This window comes from Arabidopsis thaliana, chromosome 5 (assembly GCF_000001735.4).
Source record: "Arabidopsis thaliana chromosome 5, partial sequence".
Lineage (NCBI taxonomy): Eukaryota > Viridiplantae > Streptophyta > Magnoliopsida > Brassicales > Brassicaceae > Arabidopsis > Arabidopsis thaliana.
This window is the reverse complement of record NC_003076.8, coordinates 24,578,281-24,589,819: the sequence shown is the minus strand read 5'-3', so window position 1 is coordinate 24,589,819 and position 11,539 is coordinate 24,578,281. Positions and strand designations below refer to the sequence as shown.

Genomic DNA, 11,539 nt, shown 5'->3' with positions numbered 1-11,539 from the left:
CAAAACAAATTATTCAAATCTGACCCAAGCATGAACAAGATTTTCTGAATCAGCTTTTTCACATCTCATCCTGCAACACAAAAAATAAAAAAATTGCCTTTTACAATAAGTCATTTTAAATTATTTTGAAGTACCAATAATACGATGTGTCTTTAATTTAAATCTAAAAATATACGTACAAAAAAAGTCTACACGAGCTAAGTTCTTTAATGATGTAAAAAAGCATTCAAAAGGGTTTTGAGAAGAGACAAGAAGACACAGAACAAGTAGCCACTCTCTCATCTCACCACCCCTCTTTCTCTCTACTTGCTCTCTATCTCTCTCTGTGTCTCTCCACTTTCTCTTCTTCTTCTTCTTCTTCTTCTTCTTGCTCTAGAGATCTCTCTATCTCCATTCTTTTCTCTCTCTGTTTCTAGAAAGACAACAGTGACATTTTGTCTGAACGCATCTATGGCTGCTCTGGTGCTTTCACTTCTCCTTCTATCCTTGGCTGGACATTCTAGTAAGAACTTTCACTCTTCTTCAGATTTCTTAGCTTAGTCTTCTTATCTCTTTCACTCTTAGTTAGCTCTTGTCTGAAAAAGGTTCTGTTCCTTTGAAGAATGAAAAAATAAAAAATTGTTTTCTGTTCTTAAAGTGTTTTTTCTTGGCATAGTTCACAAATTTCTAGAAAACTTTACTGATTTTTTTCTTCTTCTGATTTGCTTGTTGTCTCTCAACTTCCTACTTACTTTTTTTACCCTAATATTTGTAAATCTTGCCTTTTAAAGGTGATTCCAAGATTTACCCAAATCTTGTTGGCTTCTCACATTATAGAACAAGGAAGATGCAGCTATCTATTTTCTAATTTTGGCTTTCTTGTGGTCTTTGTAGGTGCCTCATGGTGTGTGTGTAAGACAGGGCTGAGTGATACAGTGCTACAGGCAACCCTAGACTATGCTTGTGGAAATGGAGCAGATTGTAATCCTACTAAACCAAAACAATCTTGCTTCAACCCTGACAATGTTAGGTCTCATTGCAACTATGCAGTCAATAGCTTCTTCCAAAAGAAGGGTCAATCTCCTGGCTCTTGTAATTTCGATGGAACTGCCACTCCCACTAACTCCGATCCCAGTTAGTCTCTCTAAACTATTCTCATTTGTTCTGCTCTTTGATATTACATTAGGCCAATGCTAAAGAAACTTGCTCTTTTTGGAGTGCTTGTTAGGATTCATGTGGTGTCTAATTATTGATAGTTACAGAAAGTTGAAGGTTTTTATTTTTGTCACTAGTGAATGACTTTGGTATTCAAGATTCTGAGACAAAATGGATACGCCAAATGCATAATAAAGACTATATTTCTAGTTTTCAAATTTGTGGACAATAACCAATGGCTTAACATTTTCTGTGTTTGTTTTTTACAGGTTATACAGGTTGTGCCTTTCCTACTAGTGCCAGGTATGCTTCTGATTCAAATGGCCTTATCAAGAAATTGAAAGAAACGTTTTGCATTTTATGGAACCAAAACCAAGAATTTGTTTTCTATGTTTGTGGCAAAGAGAAAAAGTAGATTAAAGTTTGGTTTGGGTCCCAAATTACAACTTTTTTTGTTCTTGTTTACTTTTGTTGTGAAAGAGATATCATCATTCAGCTTAAATTAAAATAGAAAACAGCATCATTAGTATTACTTAAATAGACTAAAGGAAATAGAGTAAGTAATGAAATTTTTTGACTCTGTTGTGAACAGTCTTATTTTAAGACACTGTTAATTGTAAGTGTTCAACGTGAACCTAAAAGTACTCAATTTTCTTTATTTCTTTAACCAAACTTTTGGTCATATCTATAATCAAAATCAAATGCTTTATTGGATTACAGTTTGAACGCATGATCATGTTCTTGACTGATATGGCCGTATTAAGCAATAGTACTCTAAATCTTTAATCTTTTGGACCCATCAAAGACCCTTTTAGTTAATAGAAACTGAGACTCTTCTTTTTGTTAGCGTTTTTTGAGTATAGAATATGAATTTGCTTTGAAGACTTTCCTTTAGATCAATCTCTTTCATCAAGACTTGGTCTGGTTTTGGAACTTCATTGTCTGATATAACTCTTATTTTCTTCCAGTGGCTCTAGCGGCAGCACAACTGTGACACCTGGCACAACCAATCCAAAAGGCAGCCCAACGACCACCACACTTCCTGGTAGTGGTACCAACAGTCCTTATTCAGGGAACCCAACCAATGGAGTTTTTGGGGGAAATAGCACAGGAGGCACCACTGGGACAGGGATTAACCCGGATTACACGACAGACAGCAGCGCGTTTGCTCTCAAGAACTCAAGCAAATTGTTCATCTGCCTTCTCTTGATCGCTTCGAGTGGATTCTGCTCTTTCCTGATGCTCTAAGGATGTTAATGGTCTCTGGTTCTGTGGGTGCACTTAGTTATCGTTTCGAGGACATTTTGGTCTAGTTTAGTGGTAATCTCTGTCTCTGTGTTATGGGTCTATGTTATGTTTTTGTTTGTAAGAAGATTTCAGCTCTTGCAGTTACTCTTAATTACCTCTTTGACTGTTCTGGTAGATTTGATGCCAGTGAAAAAAAATCTTAATATATAATTACATTATCTCGTCTCCGGTTAATATACCAAGACTCAATTTTTTTTTTCAAAAAGAGAAGTATATAGCATTAGTTATACATTTTGATGCAACTTTATGTTAAGTCAAAACATTCAACACTAATCATATAAAATTATATACTCATTTTATTCGTTACATTTATACATATATACTAGATTTTAACCCGCGGTACACCGCGGAAACAATTTATTTTTTAATGTTAGTATATATAAAAGTTTACAAATTGTATCTAACTATAAAATATTTTTATTTTATAGTTTACAATTATTATTAAGTAACGTCCTATCAACGTAAAAAAAACCATTTATTTTATTAATGTTGATCTTATTTATGATATGTTTATGAATCATTGTCTAAATATTTTGTAATTTTGTAGTAAATAAATGCTATCAAATTATATCTCTGTGTAGTTAACGTGAAGAGATTTTGGAAAGATCGTTAAATGTCAAATATTTAATTCGAAGATTTTCTTTCTAATTATCAAAAACAAACATCAAAATTCAGTGGCAGCCATTGTAAATAAGTCCAACTACAAGATTTATTTCACAAAATGGCTACAAAAATATATATATAGATATATATATATAACTTATTTGAAATGTTCAAAAATAGTTAAAATTTGATAGTCAATATATCATTATATCTTACACCCATAGTTATGGTCACTCACGACCATTCCAGACTCACGACCACTCCTTAGACACATGATCATGTAGTATAAACTATAAACATATATATAAAATCTGTTTTTATTGCTGCCAACAAAAAAAAAATGTATTTATTGCTGTAAATTTGAATAGAATAAAAGACGAAATTATTTCAGTGATGCATTATTTTCAAGGAGTACATATGTAGGAAGAAAAAATAGAGGAGAAGACAAATCATATTAGAAGGAAAACTAATTTTTCTTGTTACTTTTGACATTTTCAGAAAAAAAAATGGAAGAATCTTGTTTTAATTACTTTTTGACATTTCAGAAAAAAAGAAGAAGATATTCTTCCAATTTTTTCGACTGATACATATAAAGAAAAATGATAATTTCTTCCTTTTATTTCTTTTATTAGAGTTAATCAGTCACACTCTAAGACCCATAAGATAATGTATATTTAATTTTATTAGATGTCAATCACAAACGAAATGACATTTTGGGCTGTCAAAAAGAAGAAGATGAAATGACATTTTGGAATAAATTACAAAAATTGTAACCTATAAGAGCTAAGTCAAAATAGTGAAAAAGTTGAGACAGTAGTAAAGACTGACAACAGATAAGTTTAGGGTTATTACGTGTATTTTGAGAAATTGGAGGGTCTTTTTGATAGTTAAATTAATTAAAAGGTATGAGCAGATGTTGCAATTTATACTTTTTAAAACATTTCTCTTCCGTGTGAAAGTGATTACCCCACTCTCTCTCTAACTGGTCCCTCAAGCTCCCACCACCTTCCCCACATTTCTTCCCCATTCTCTCTCTAAAACCATTTCTTTTTTCTCAGCTACAAAAATCGAAACTTTCCGACGAGTTTTTAACATTAGGACTTCATTCGGCAAGAAGCATTACCGTAGTATGGTATGTTGAAGCTCCATCTCTGTTTTTTTCTTTCATCGTCTGCTCTGTTTTCGTAGCTTTCTTCTTGTTTTTTTTTATACCATGTTTGCTACTTTGGTTCCGTAATTCACAAGCAAGGGTGTTTCAGATCCTTAGCTGGGGATTTTGTGAAAGTTTGGTTCTTCATTGGAAGAGCTGATTTTCGGGTGTACCATCTGCATTTTGGTATCACGCGTTTTGTACTGTACTCAAAATGGGGTTTTGGAGCTGTGTAGGGTTTTTAATTTAGGGTTTCCATTTTCGGAACTTTTTATTAACTTGCAATTTCAATGAGAATCCTTGGCTTTCGCAGCTTCGGTGATTACTTGTTTTCGATTGTTTTTATTATTGGAGGTTGCTAATGTCTTTAATGAAGTGTAAATGGGAGATTAGTGTTGAAAGATGTTCTTTTTGACTTAAGTTCTGGCTTGATCAAGTCGATCATGGAATTTTCTTTGATTTGAGTTGCAATCATGTTCGCATCACTGTCTTGTTCAACTATTTTTCTTTTTGATTTCCCTGAGGATTGATTTTTTGTTCTGACCTTTCCTCTCTTATTTTTGAAGTCGGATTTGATTTAAGATGACATGAGATATGGCTGCATTGAATCTATCAAAGGTAATTAATCATGGCTTCTTTGTGAGGAGTTGTAACATCATATTTCCTTTACTCTTTTGACCAATGATTTTCCTTTTTGAGTCTCTTGTTTAAAATACTTGAATTAGTCTTAGTGTACATGTTTATACATCACATTTGGCCAGTGATCTGAGCAAGTTGAATTGACTCTATGTTTACCTGAGGTAGCGAGTCTTTACATTATTTTCTTTAAAGGCCAAACAATGTAACATATAATTAGAATGGTCAAGGTATCAAGAAATAGTCGTTAACTACCTTATGAGTTAATCCTAGACAGTAGTTGACGAAGAACTAGTAGTGAACACTAGAGTTTGAAAAATAGTAGTGAATATAGAGTTTTGAAAAATTGTTATGTAGTATATTTGACTTCTGATCTTGATGTTGTATTGATGTGTTCTACGCTAGTCTTTTCTATTGGTTTATACAAATCACATGTATGGAGTTACTATCATACATCTTTGTTTGCTTCCCACGTTGGTGTTTGCTTGCTGTCTTGCTGATGATTCTCTTTGCTGCAATTATTTTAGAGGTCAATTTGTGAAACATGCGGACATCAAGGATGGAAGAATTCACTTGTAACTTGCTCTAAATGCCGCATAGCCTGTGAACACTGGTGAGAAGTAATATCATATCTTATTAGTTTTGCTTATGTAGTCAAATGAATTTTTTGATTGTGACTAAGTCTCTTTCAATTTTTATCTATGTTTACCAGTTATTGCATGCGGGAGAGTTCATTTGAGACCTCAATACATTTTGTCTGTGCTGATTGTTCGATGAGACCTGTTCAAAACAAATTTACTTCAGATTCTATCAAAGGAGTCCCTAGAAGTATTAGGAATAAAGTGCGGGTGGAATCTTCAAATCCAGTTCCTAAATGGAAAAAAATTCCTGAAACGTCAAGGATGAAGTTAATTTCACCAGAGGAAGTAAAAAAACTTGCATGTGGAGGCAGTACCAGTAAACCAACTTTTAGAGTACCAAGACCTGTTTCAGCTCGTCCTCCAATGGGTTTAACAAAACCAACTGCTGGCTTTCCAAGAGCTAGGAGTCTAAATTCTACAGTGGTGGCTCGCAAAACCAAATCAATTTACCTTCCACCTAAAAAGGTTGAGCCTCTTAGTCCTCGTACTCAACAGATTCGTCCAGGGGTCATGAGACAAGCTTCTAAAGCACAAGCAGTAGGAGAAGGTGGAATCTTTTGCTTCTCTCTCCGTTTTCTTAATCTATTTCGTTTCTAAAGGCCTAAGATCCCAAACTTCTTTTACTAGATGACTAAAAACATATCTTGCTGAGTTTTTTATTGGCTTTTCAAGGGTCAAAATCAAAAGTTGGCGATGGAGCTAAATATCATGATTCCAACGAGATATGCCGATCAATTTTATCAGAGAAATTGTTGCAATTACTTCCATATCGACCAGCTTTGCACCCCATTTGGAAGTGAGTTACTGATCCCATCAAACAATATATCTTTGTTGCTTTCAAATTTTGTATGCTTCGGTCAGACCACTCTATAGTACTCCTACTAATTTCATGATATATGTTTGTGCTTAGCCTTATCTGCGTTCTTAAAAAGGAAATTTCCTTAGTTTCTTTAGCATTAGGCTTTGTTGCATTGCTGAAAAACCTGAAACTGAAGATGTGCATATTTTATATCTTCCTCTTTCTGCCTCTATACCAGGGGACGCATAGTGGATTCTGCTACACCATCTGAGTTTAATGGCGAGTTCTTAGCTCAACCGGCATCTAAAGTCCGAGGGAAGGCTTATATACTTTCAAAAGCTATTCCTGTCTTACTCAAGGTCAAATTGGTTCCTATAGGCAATCTTCTGAGTGGTTTGTTTATGAACAGAAAACCAGGGCTTTCAGATGTCGAGATGTACATTTTCCCAGATGACAAGAACACAAAAAGGTAATCAAGCCACTATGGCTACAAAGGAAAAGCTTCTTGTTCATTGTTATCACAAAATTTACGACGATTGCAGGTTTACAGCGGAACGTGATCATATCTTTGAGGCCATGAGGATTCGCAATGCCATGATGAAATTTAACATCAATGGCACACCATTGTTGATATTCTCTTCAAAACTACTGGACAAGTCCTCCCAGAGTAAGCCTAATGTATGCTTACAGATCTATCATTGGCTTCAAAAATATGAATAAAACTCGTTTTGTGTTTGCAGTTATCATCAAGATGCAGAAGAAAACAAATAACTTCCTTTGGGGGATTTTTCTCCTGACGAAAAAGTCTTTAGCACTTCTTCCAGGAACATCGAATCAAACTCCCCAACATTTTGATGATGGATATGTAGTTGACAATGACACTGAAGTAGGCTAATTCCTTCTTTTTCTAAATCAAAGACCCTTCATCAAGTGGTTGTTCTTGTCTCTGATGTAATGTGTTTCGCTTGTTTTTCATTGCCTCTGGTGGAATCAGCCTTTCTTCAGACGATACCACCGGAATTGTGGGAAGCAATTGCAGAGACATTATGGTCAGAGGGATTGATCAAATGGGGAGTGGCTTATGTTGTCTCAAGGAAATTGCTATATAGATTAGTGCTACTAATCTCTGATTGTACTGTTCTATATTGGTGTAAGAAGTAAAAAATTTAACCCTTGTGTTACTTTTTACCTCCTGATTGCTTGTAGATTTTTATGGGGTATTAAATAAAGGTTAGATTGTTTATATAAATAAGGGATAATCAAAAGTATGAAATTTGTATCCAATAGGCAAGACTAGAGTATTTAAAACATTTTTGGAAATGGCTTCGTTTTATGTGAAAGAAAAGAAAGAAACACTGCAAACGAATTTGAACTTGGCTTTCGTCTATAAATAAAGCGAAGATTCAAGTTTGGGTTTCGAGAGAAGCAGATAAAATTTCCCTTCGCTCTTGAGACAAAAAACAAAACAAAAAAACTGTTTCTTCCATCTCAAGAAAACGATCAAAACCCTGCAGGTTTCATTCAACGCCATTGAAGAAGACCCTTTGATCGATAACAATGGCCGATGAGAGTGGATACGACGCTGGATCAGACGCTGGATCAGACGCTTCACTACCTTCTTCAGAGATAAGCTTTGTCGAGGTAAAATCTGTTGATCCGATTTGCATTTACGACTACTTTTGGTTATGGTTTATCTTCTTGTAATCAGAAATCATTGTGCGTCTTCTATAGTTGTAGATTATAGAACACTTCTTCGTCTATCTTTCTGGGATTTGTATTTTCTTCGGTTGCAAGATTCGATGACAATTCTTGAAGTAGCAGAGAAACTGTTTAATCTAATCATAATCTTTAAATTGCTACGTAAAGGTAAAGAAGCCTTGTGAAGTTTGCGGAAGTAATGCCAATGATCATGCGATAATGACATGCTTTTTATGCAGAGATACACGAGAACATATGTAAGATAATTTGTTCCTCCTTTACTCAATTACTTAAGAATTGATTACTGTTTAAAAAGGATCTTAAGTTTCGAAAGTATATGCTTCAGTTATTGCGCGAGGGTGCATCTACGATCTGTTCCTCGAATGTGGATATGTGAAGAGTGCAGAATGAATCCAGTTGTTGTGAATAACGTAGCTCCTGTTGATCAAGAAGCTGCTGCATCATCATCAAGAATTACTTATCAAGTTGCTGATAGTGAAGTTGTTAATCAGACTATGACTTCAAGCGACTCTGGTAATCAAATCTCAGCGACTCATCAACAACCTCCACAGGCACATGCAAGTCCAGTAGGTAATGAAAAACATTCTCTTTTAGCTTAAGTATCACTCAGTTTCTCTTCCCTGCTATTGATATAACATCAAGAAACTGATGTATTATTTTACTTTGTTTATGGATATTATGTAGCTGTGCCAATGGATACATCTTCAAGCGATAATCAGCAGCCACCCTCTGATTCGGAATCTGCAATCTAAAACTGCTTTTTATCAGAGAGGTTTTGGTGTAAGCTTTAGCTTAACCATTGACAGAGAGATATGGATTTTTTTTTTGGGTTGTTTTTTCTTTCTTGGGTCAAAAGTCATTTTGGTTGGACTTCTCTTTGATCCTGATTTGACTCATCACTCTTTGTGCATTATCTTCTCTCATTGTTTGAGTCATTTGCTACTTTGAACCTTTTTTGTTGTTACCAAAAATTGGATATATGCTTTGGAGACAGTTTATGGATATGGATGCTATTTCCAAGCTGTAATTAGGGGAGTGCTCTGTTTTTTTTTTTACCGTGTGACAGTTTTTGAAATAAATTTTCTCAATTTTGTGCCATGTGAATCTCATTTTTTTATTAGATACTAATAGTGTGTTTGTTTTGAAAAAAAAAAAAAGATTCTCAATGTTTAAGAAAACAATACATGGTTAACAAAATGCCACGTTGGATATTCCATAGATCTCGGCGATAAACAAATTTTGCTAAAGCTTCTTTTTATAAATAAACGTGAAGTTAATTCCCAATATTTAAATAAGAGAATTTGAAAAATTCGATTTCGTATATTAAAAAGAAAAATCAATATTCAAGAATCAAGATTGGGGATTGGGGAGTGTTAATAAAAATTCGTCTTGGCTCTTCAAGAACACAAGACCAAAAAAAAAACTGATTCTTCGATTTCAAGAAAAAAGATCGAAAATTTGGTTACAGTCGATGCCATTGAAGAACCTTTTGATTGATAACAATGGTCTACGAAAGTGGGAACAAGCCTGGACCAGAAAATCCGACATTTAGTTCAGATTTAAGCCTTTCAGATTCTCTTGTAAAACTGGTAAATCACATCTTCGCTTGCAGTTTATTGATATGGGTTTTCGATTTCATGAGTAAAAATTGCATCTTTACTTGATTTTTCTTGAATCTTGACTCTTTGTAATCAGAAATTAATGTGTGTTCTTTTAGGGTTTCTTGATTTTTGAGTTTTTCTTTATTTTTTTTTAAATGTTCTTTTAGGCTTTTTTTAATGGTCTTGTGATTAGCAAGATGCGAATTTCTTTTTATACTGATCTTTAATATGCTTCGATGTGTATATATAGAAGAAGAAGCCTTGTGAAGTATGCGGAAGTGATGCCAATGAGCTTTTGATGATGACTTGCTTCATGTGCAGAGATACTAGGGAGCATACGTAAGAAATTAAGCAACACTACTCAATTAGTTTTCTTTAATTACTGTTTTAACACTCAATGATCTTTAATCCTCCTTTAGTTTTCTTGTGTGTGTGTGTCAGTTATTGCGCGAGGGTGATGTTTCAACGTGTGCCTCGTTTGTGGATTTGTGAAGAGTGCCGTGATTTCTCATCTGTCGCCAACAAAACTGCTAATGCTCAATCATCAAGAACTATTCAAGTGGAACAAGTTGTGGTTAAACAAGTTCGTATTGATCAAACTGTTCCATCACCAAGAACTAATCAAGTTGTGGATAACCACCAAGATCCTCCTATTGATCAAACTGATCCATCATCGACAACTATTCAAGTTGTGGATAATGAAAATTTGATTGAAGCTGCTCCATCATCAAGAAGTAATCAAGTTGTTGATAACAAAGATTGGATTGAAGCTGCTCCATCATTAAGATCTAATCAAGTTGTGCCTGTTGCTCCTCGTATTCATGAGTTTACTACAGACGAATCATCCTCTCCGGTGTCTCCATGTTCGCTAGATGATGAAACCAATCTCTTTCACTTCAAGTATCCTTCACTTTCTCTCCCTCCGTTGATGAAAAATTGAAGAAAATCTCTTTTTGACTCATCAATGTTTCAGTGTTCAAGTCCATGTGGGAAAGATTTCCAGTCAAACGACCATCACATTACATTGATCTGTCCTCTGATTCCGAATCTGAAGAGTAAATGCCTCATTTGAGAGAGATTCGTGTCAGGGTTTAGGGTTTTTAAAAAGACATTTGCTTTAACTTTTTCTTGTGTCACAAGTCATTTTGCTAGCTAAGTGAGATTAGACTAGTTTGATCATCATTTGGAGTCATATACTATATGACTTATGTACATAACTAAATTATTAAAGCTATGAGTAAAAAAGGTATCATAACCTTTTTCTTTTTTTTTCCATAAAGTTTAAAGTTTTTGTTTATGGCTCTTCCCAAAATCGTACGAATCTGTTTTTTTTTGTGAAGACGAATCTGTTTTTTTTTGTGAAGACCCATTTATGAAAAATAGGCCATGAACACGAAGTTTCCTAGAAAGATGATAGAGGTGCTATGATGACAATATATGGACTCATTATTCGATGTTACCAATTATAGCAAACCTTCTTCTAGCTAGCTTTTTCTGTATTTGACATTGACCCGTAATGAAAACTTCATTTATTTTCTCGTTTTGTTAATAGCCCTGCATTTCAAATTCGACATGTTTATGTAATAAATTTCACTTACCCAAGTTGCATAAATTTTCAAACATTTTATGAAGTTTTAAACGCTATAAAACATGTTGAAAATCAAGAGTGACACCAAAGAATCAAGATTAGTATAGAAATGGTCACAACTCACAAATGCCATGAATGAATCATGATCATTGATCAACCATTAACCATATTATGGTTGAATTTTCCAATAACTAAAACATTACCATAAAAGCTCTAAAACATTACCATAAAAGCTCAAATGTCTGAATAATTATCTTCTCACTAGCACATGGGCTTTCTTGCAAACTTAAGAAACGTTGGCACCTTTTTTAATAACGATAGACTATAAGGGGTCTTTTGAAATTAAGTAAAAGATATGGG

At 34.3% G+C, this 11,539-nt stretch overlaps 4 protein-coding genes across 7 annotated transcripts; all 4 read left to right on the top strand.

Annotated features, from left to right (window-relative positions):
- The first annotated feature begins 239 nt into the window (after nt 1-239).
- PDCB1 (plasmodesmata callose-binding protein 1) lies at nt 240-2,647 on the top strand. The gene is made up of 4 exons (NM_125506.5): nt 240-502; nt 874-1,113; nt 1,404-1,437; nt 2,103-2,647. The coding sequence occupies exons 1-4, from the start codon at nt 451-453 to the stop codon at nt 2,380-2,382; spliced, it is 606 nt and encodes a 201-aa protein (NP_200921.2). The 5' UTR covers nt 240-450; the 3' UTR covers nt 2,383-2,647.
- Nucleotides 2,648-4,001: 1,354 nt separating this feature from the next.
- Nucleotides 4,002-7,595, top strand: AT5G61120 (zinc ion-binding protein). Of its 3 annotated transcripts, NM_125505.4 has the most exons (9): nt 4,002-4,177; nt 4,762-4,813; nt 5,359-5,444; nt 5,544-6,019; nt 6,145-6,268; nt 6,510-6,740; nt 6,814-6,938; nt 7,012-7,157; nt 7,266-7,595. In NM_125505.4, the coding sequence occupies exons 2-9, from the start codon at nt 4,790-4,792 to the stop codon at nt 7,332-7,334; spliced, it is 1,281 nt and encodes a 426-aa protein (NP_200920.3). In that variant the 5' UTR covers nt 4,002-4,177; nt 4,762-4,789; the 3' UTR covers nt 7,335-7,595. The 3 variants fall into 3 exon arrangements, with proteins under 3 accessions (NP_200920.3, NP_001332173.1, NP_001332172.1); NM_001345444.1 differs by lacking the exon at nt 4,762-4,813; NM_001345443.1 differs by having other exon boundaries at nt 6,814-7,157.
- Nucleotides 7,596-7,689: 94 nt separating this feature from the next.
- On the top strand, nt 7,690-8,742 carry AT5G61110 (zinc ion binding protein; the record flags this gene model as incomplete). Its single annotated transcript, NM_125504.3, has 4 exons — nt 7,690-7,912; nt 8,138-8,226; nt 8,316-8,560; nt 8,675-8,742. Exons 1-4 carry the CDS (start codon nt 7,829-7,831, stop codon nt 8,740-8,742), a joined length of 486 nt encoding a protein of 161 aa, NP_200919.2. The 5' UTR covers nt 7,690-7,828.
- Nucleotides 8,743-9,338: 596 nt separating this feature from the next.
- AT5G61100 (uncharacterized protein) lies at nt 9,339-10,730 on the top strand (the record flags this gene model as incomplete). Of its 2 annotated transcripts, NM_125503.2 has the most annotated exons (4): nt 9,358-9,579; nt 9,842-9,930; nt 10,033-10,454; nt 10,565-10,650. In NM_125503.2, the coding sequence occupies exons 1-4, from the start codon at nt 9,493-9,495 to the stop codon at nt 10,648-10,650; spliced, it is 684 nt and encodes a 227-aa protein (NP_200918.1). In that variant the 5' UTR covers nt 9,358-9,492. The 2 variants fall into 2 exon arrangements, with proteins under 2 accessions (NP_001329950.1, NP_200918.1); NM_001345442.1 differs by having other exon boundaries at nt 9,339-9,579; nt 10,033-10,730.
- Nucleotides 10,731-11,539: the final 809 nt, after the last annotated feature.

Coding starts and splice junctions, on each gene's coding strand:
- PDCB1 (NM_125506.5), top strand. CDS start 451: ATGGCTGCTCTGGTGCTTTCACTTCTCCTTCTATCCTTGGCTGGACAT. Junction 503..873: donor ATCCTTGGCTGGACATTCTA/GTAAGAACTTTC, acceptor TGGTCTTTGTAG/GTGCCTCATGGTGTGTGTGT. Junction 1,114..1,403: donor TCCCACTAACTCCGATCCCA/GTTAGTCTCTCT, acceptor TGTTTTTTACAG/GTTATACAGGTTGTGCCTTT.
- AT5G61120 (NM_125505.4), top strand. CDS start 4,790: ATGGCTGCATTGAATCTATCAAAG. Junction 5,445..5,543: donor CGCATAGCCTGTGAACACTG/GTGAGAAGTAAT, acceptor TATGTTTACCAG/TTATTGCATGCGGGAGAGTT. Junction 7,158..7,265: donor TAGTTGACAATGACACTGAA/GTAGGCTAATTC, acceptor TGGTGGAATCAG/CCTTTCTTCAGACGATACCA.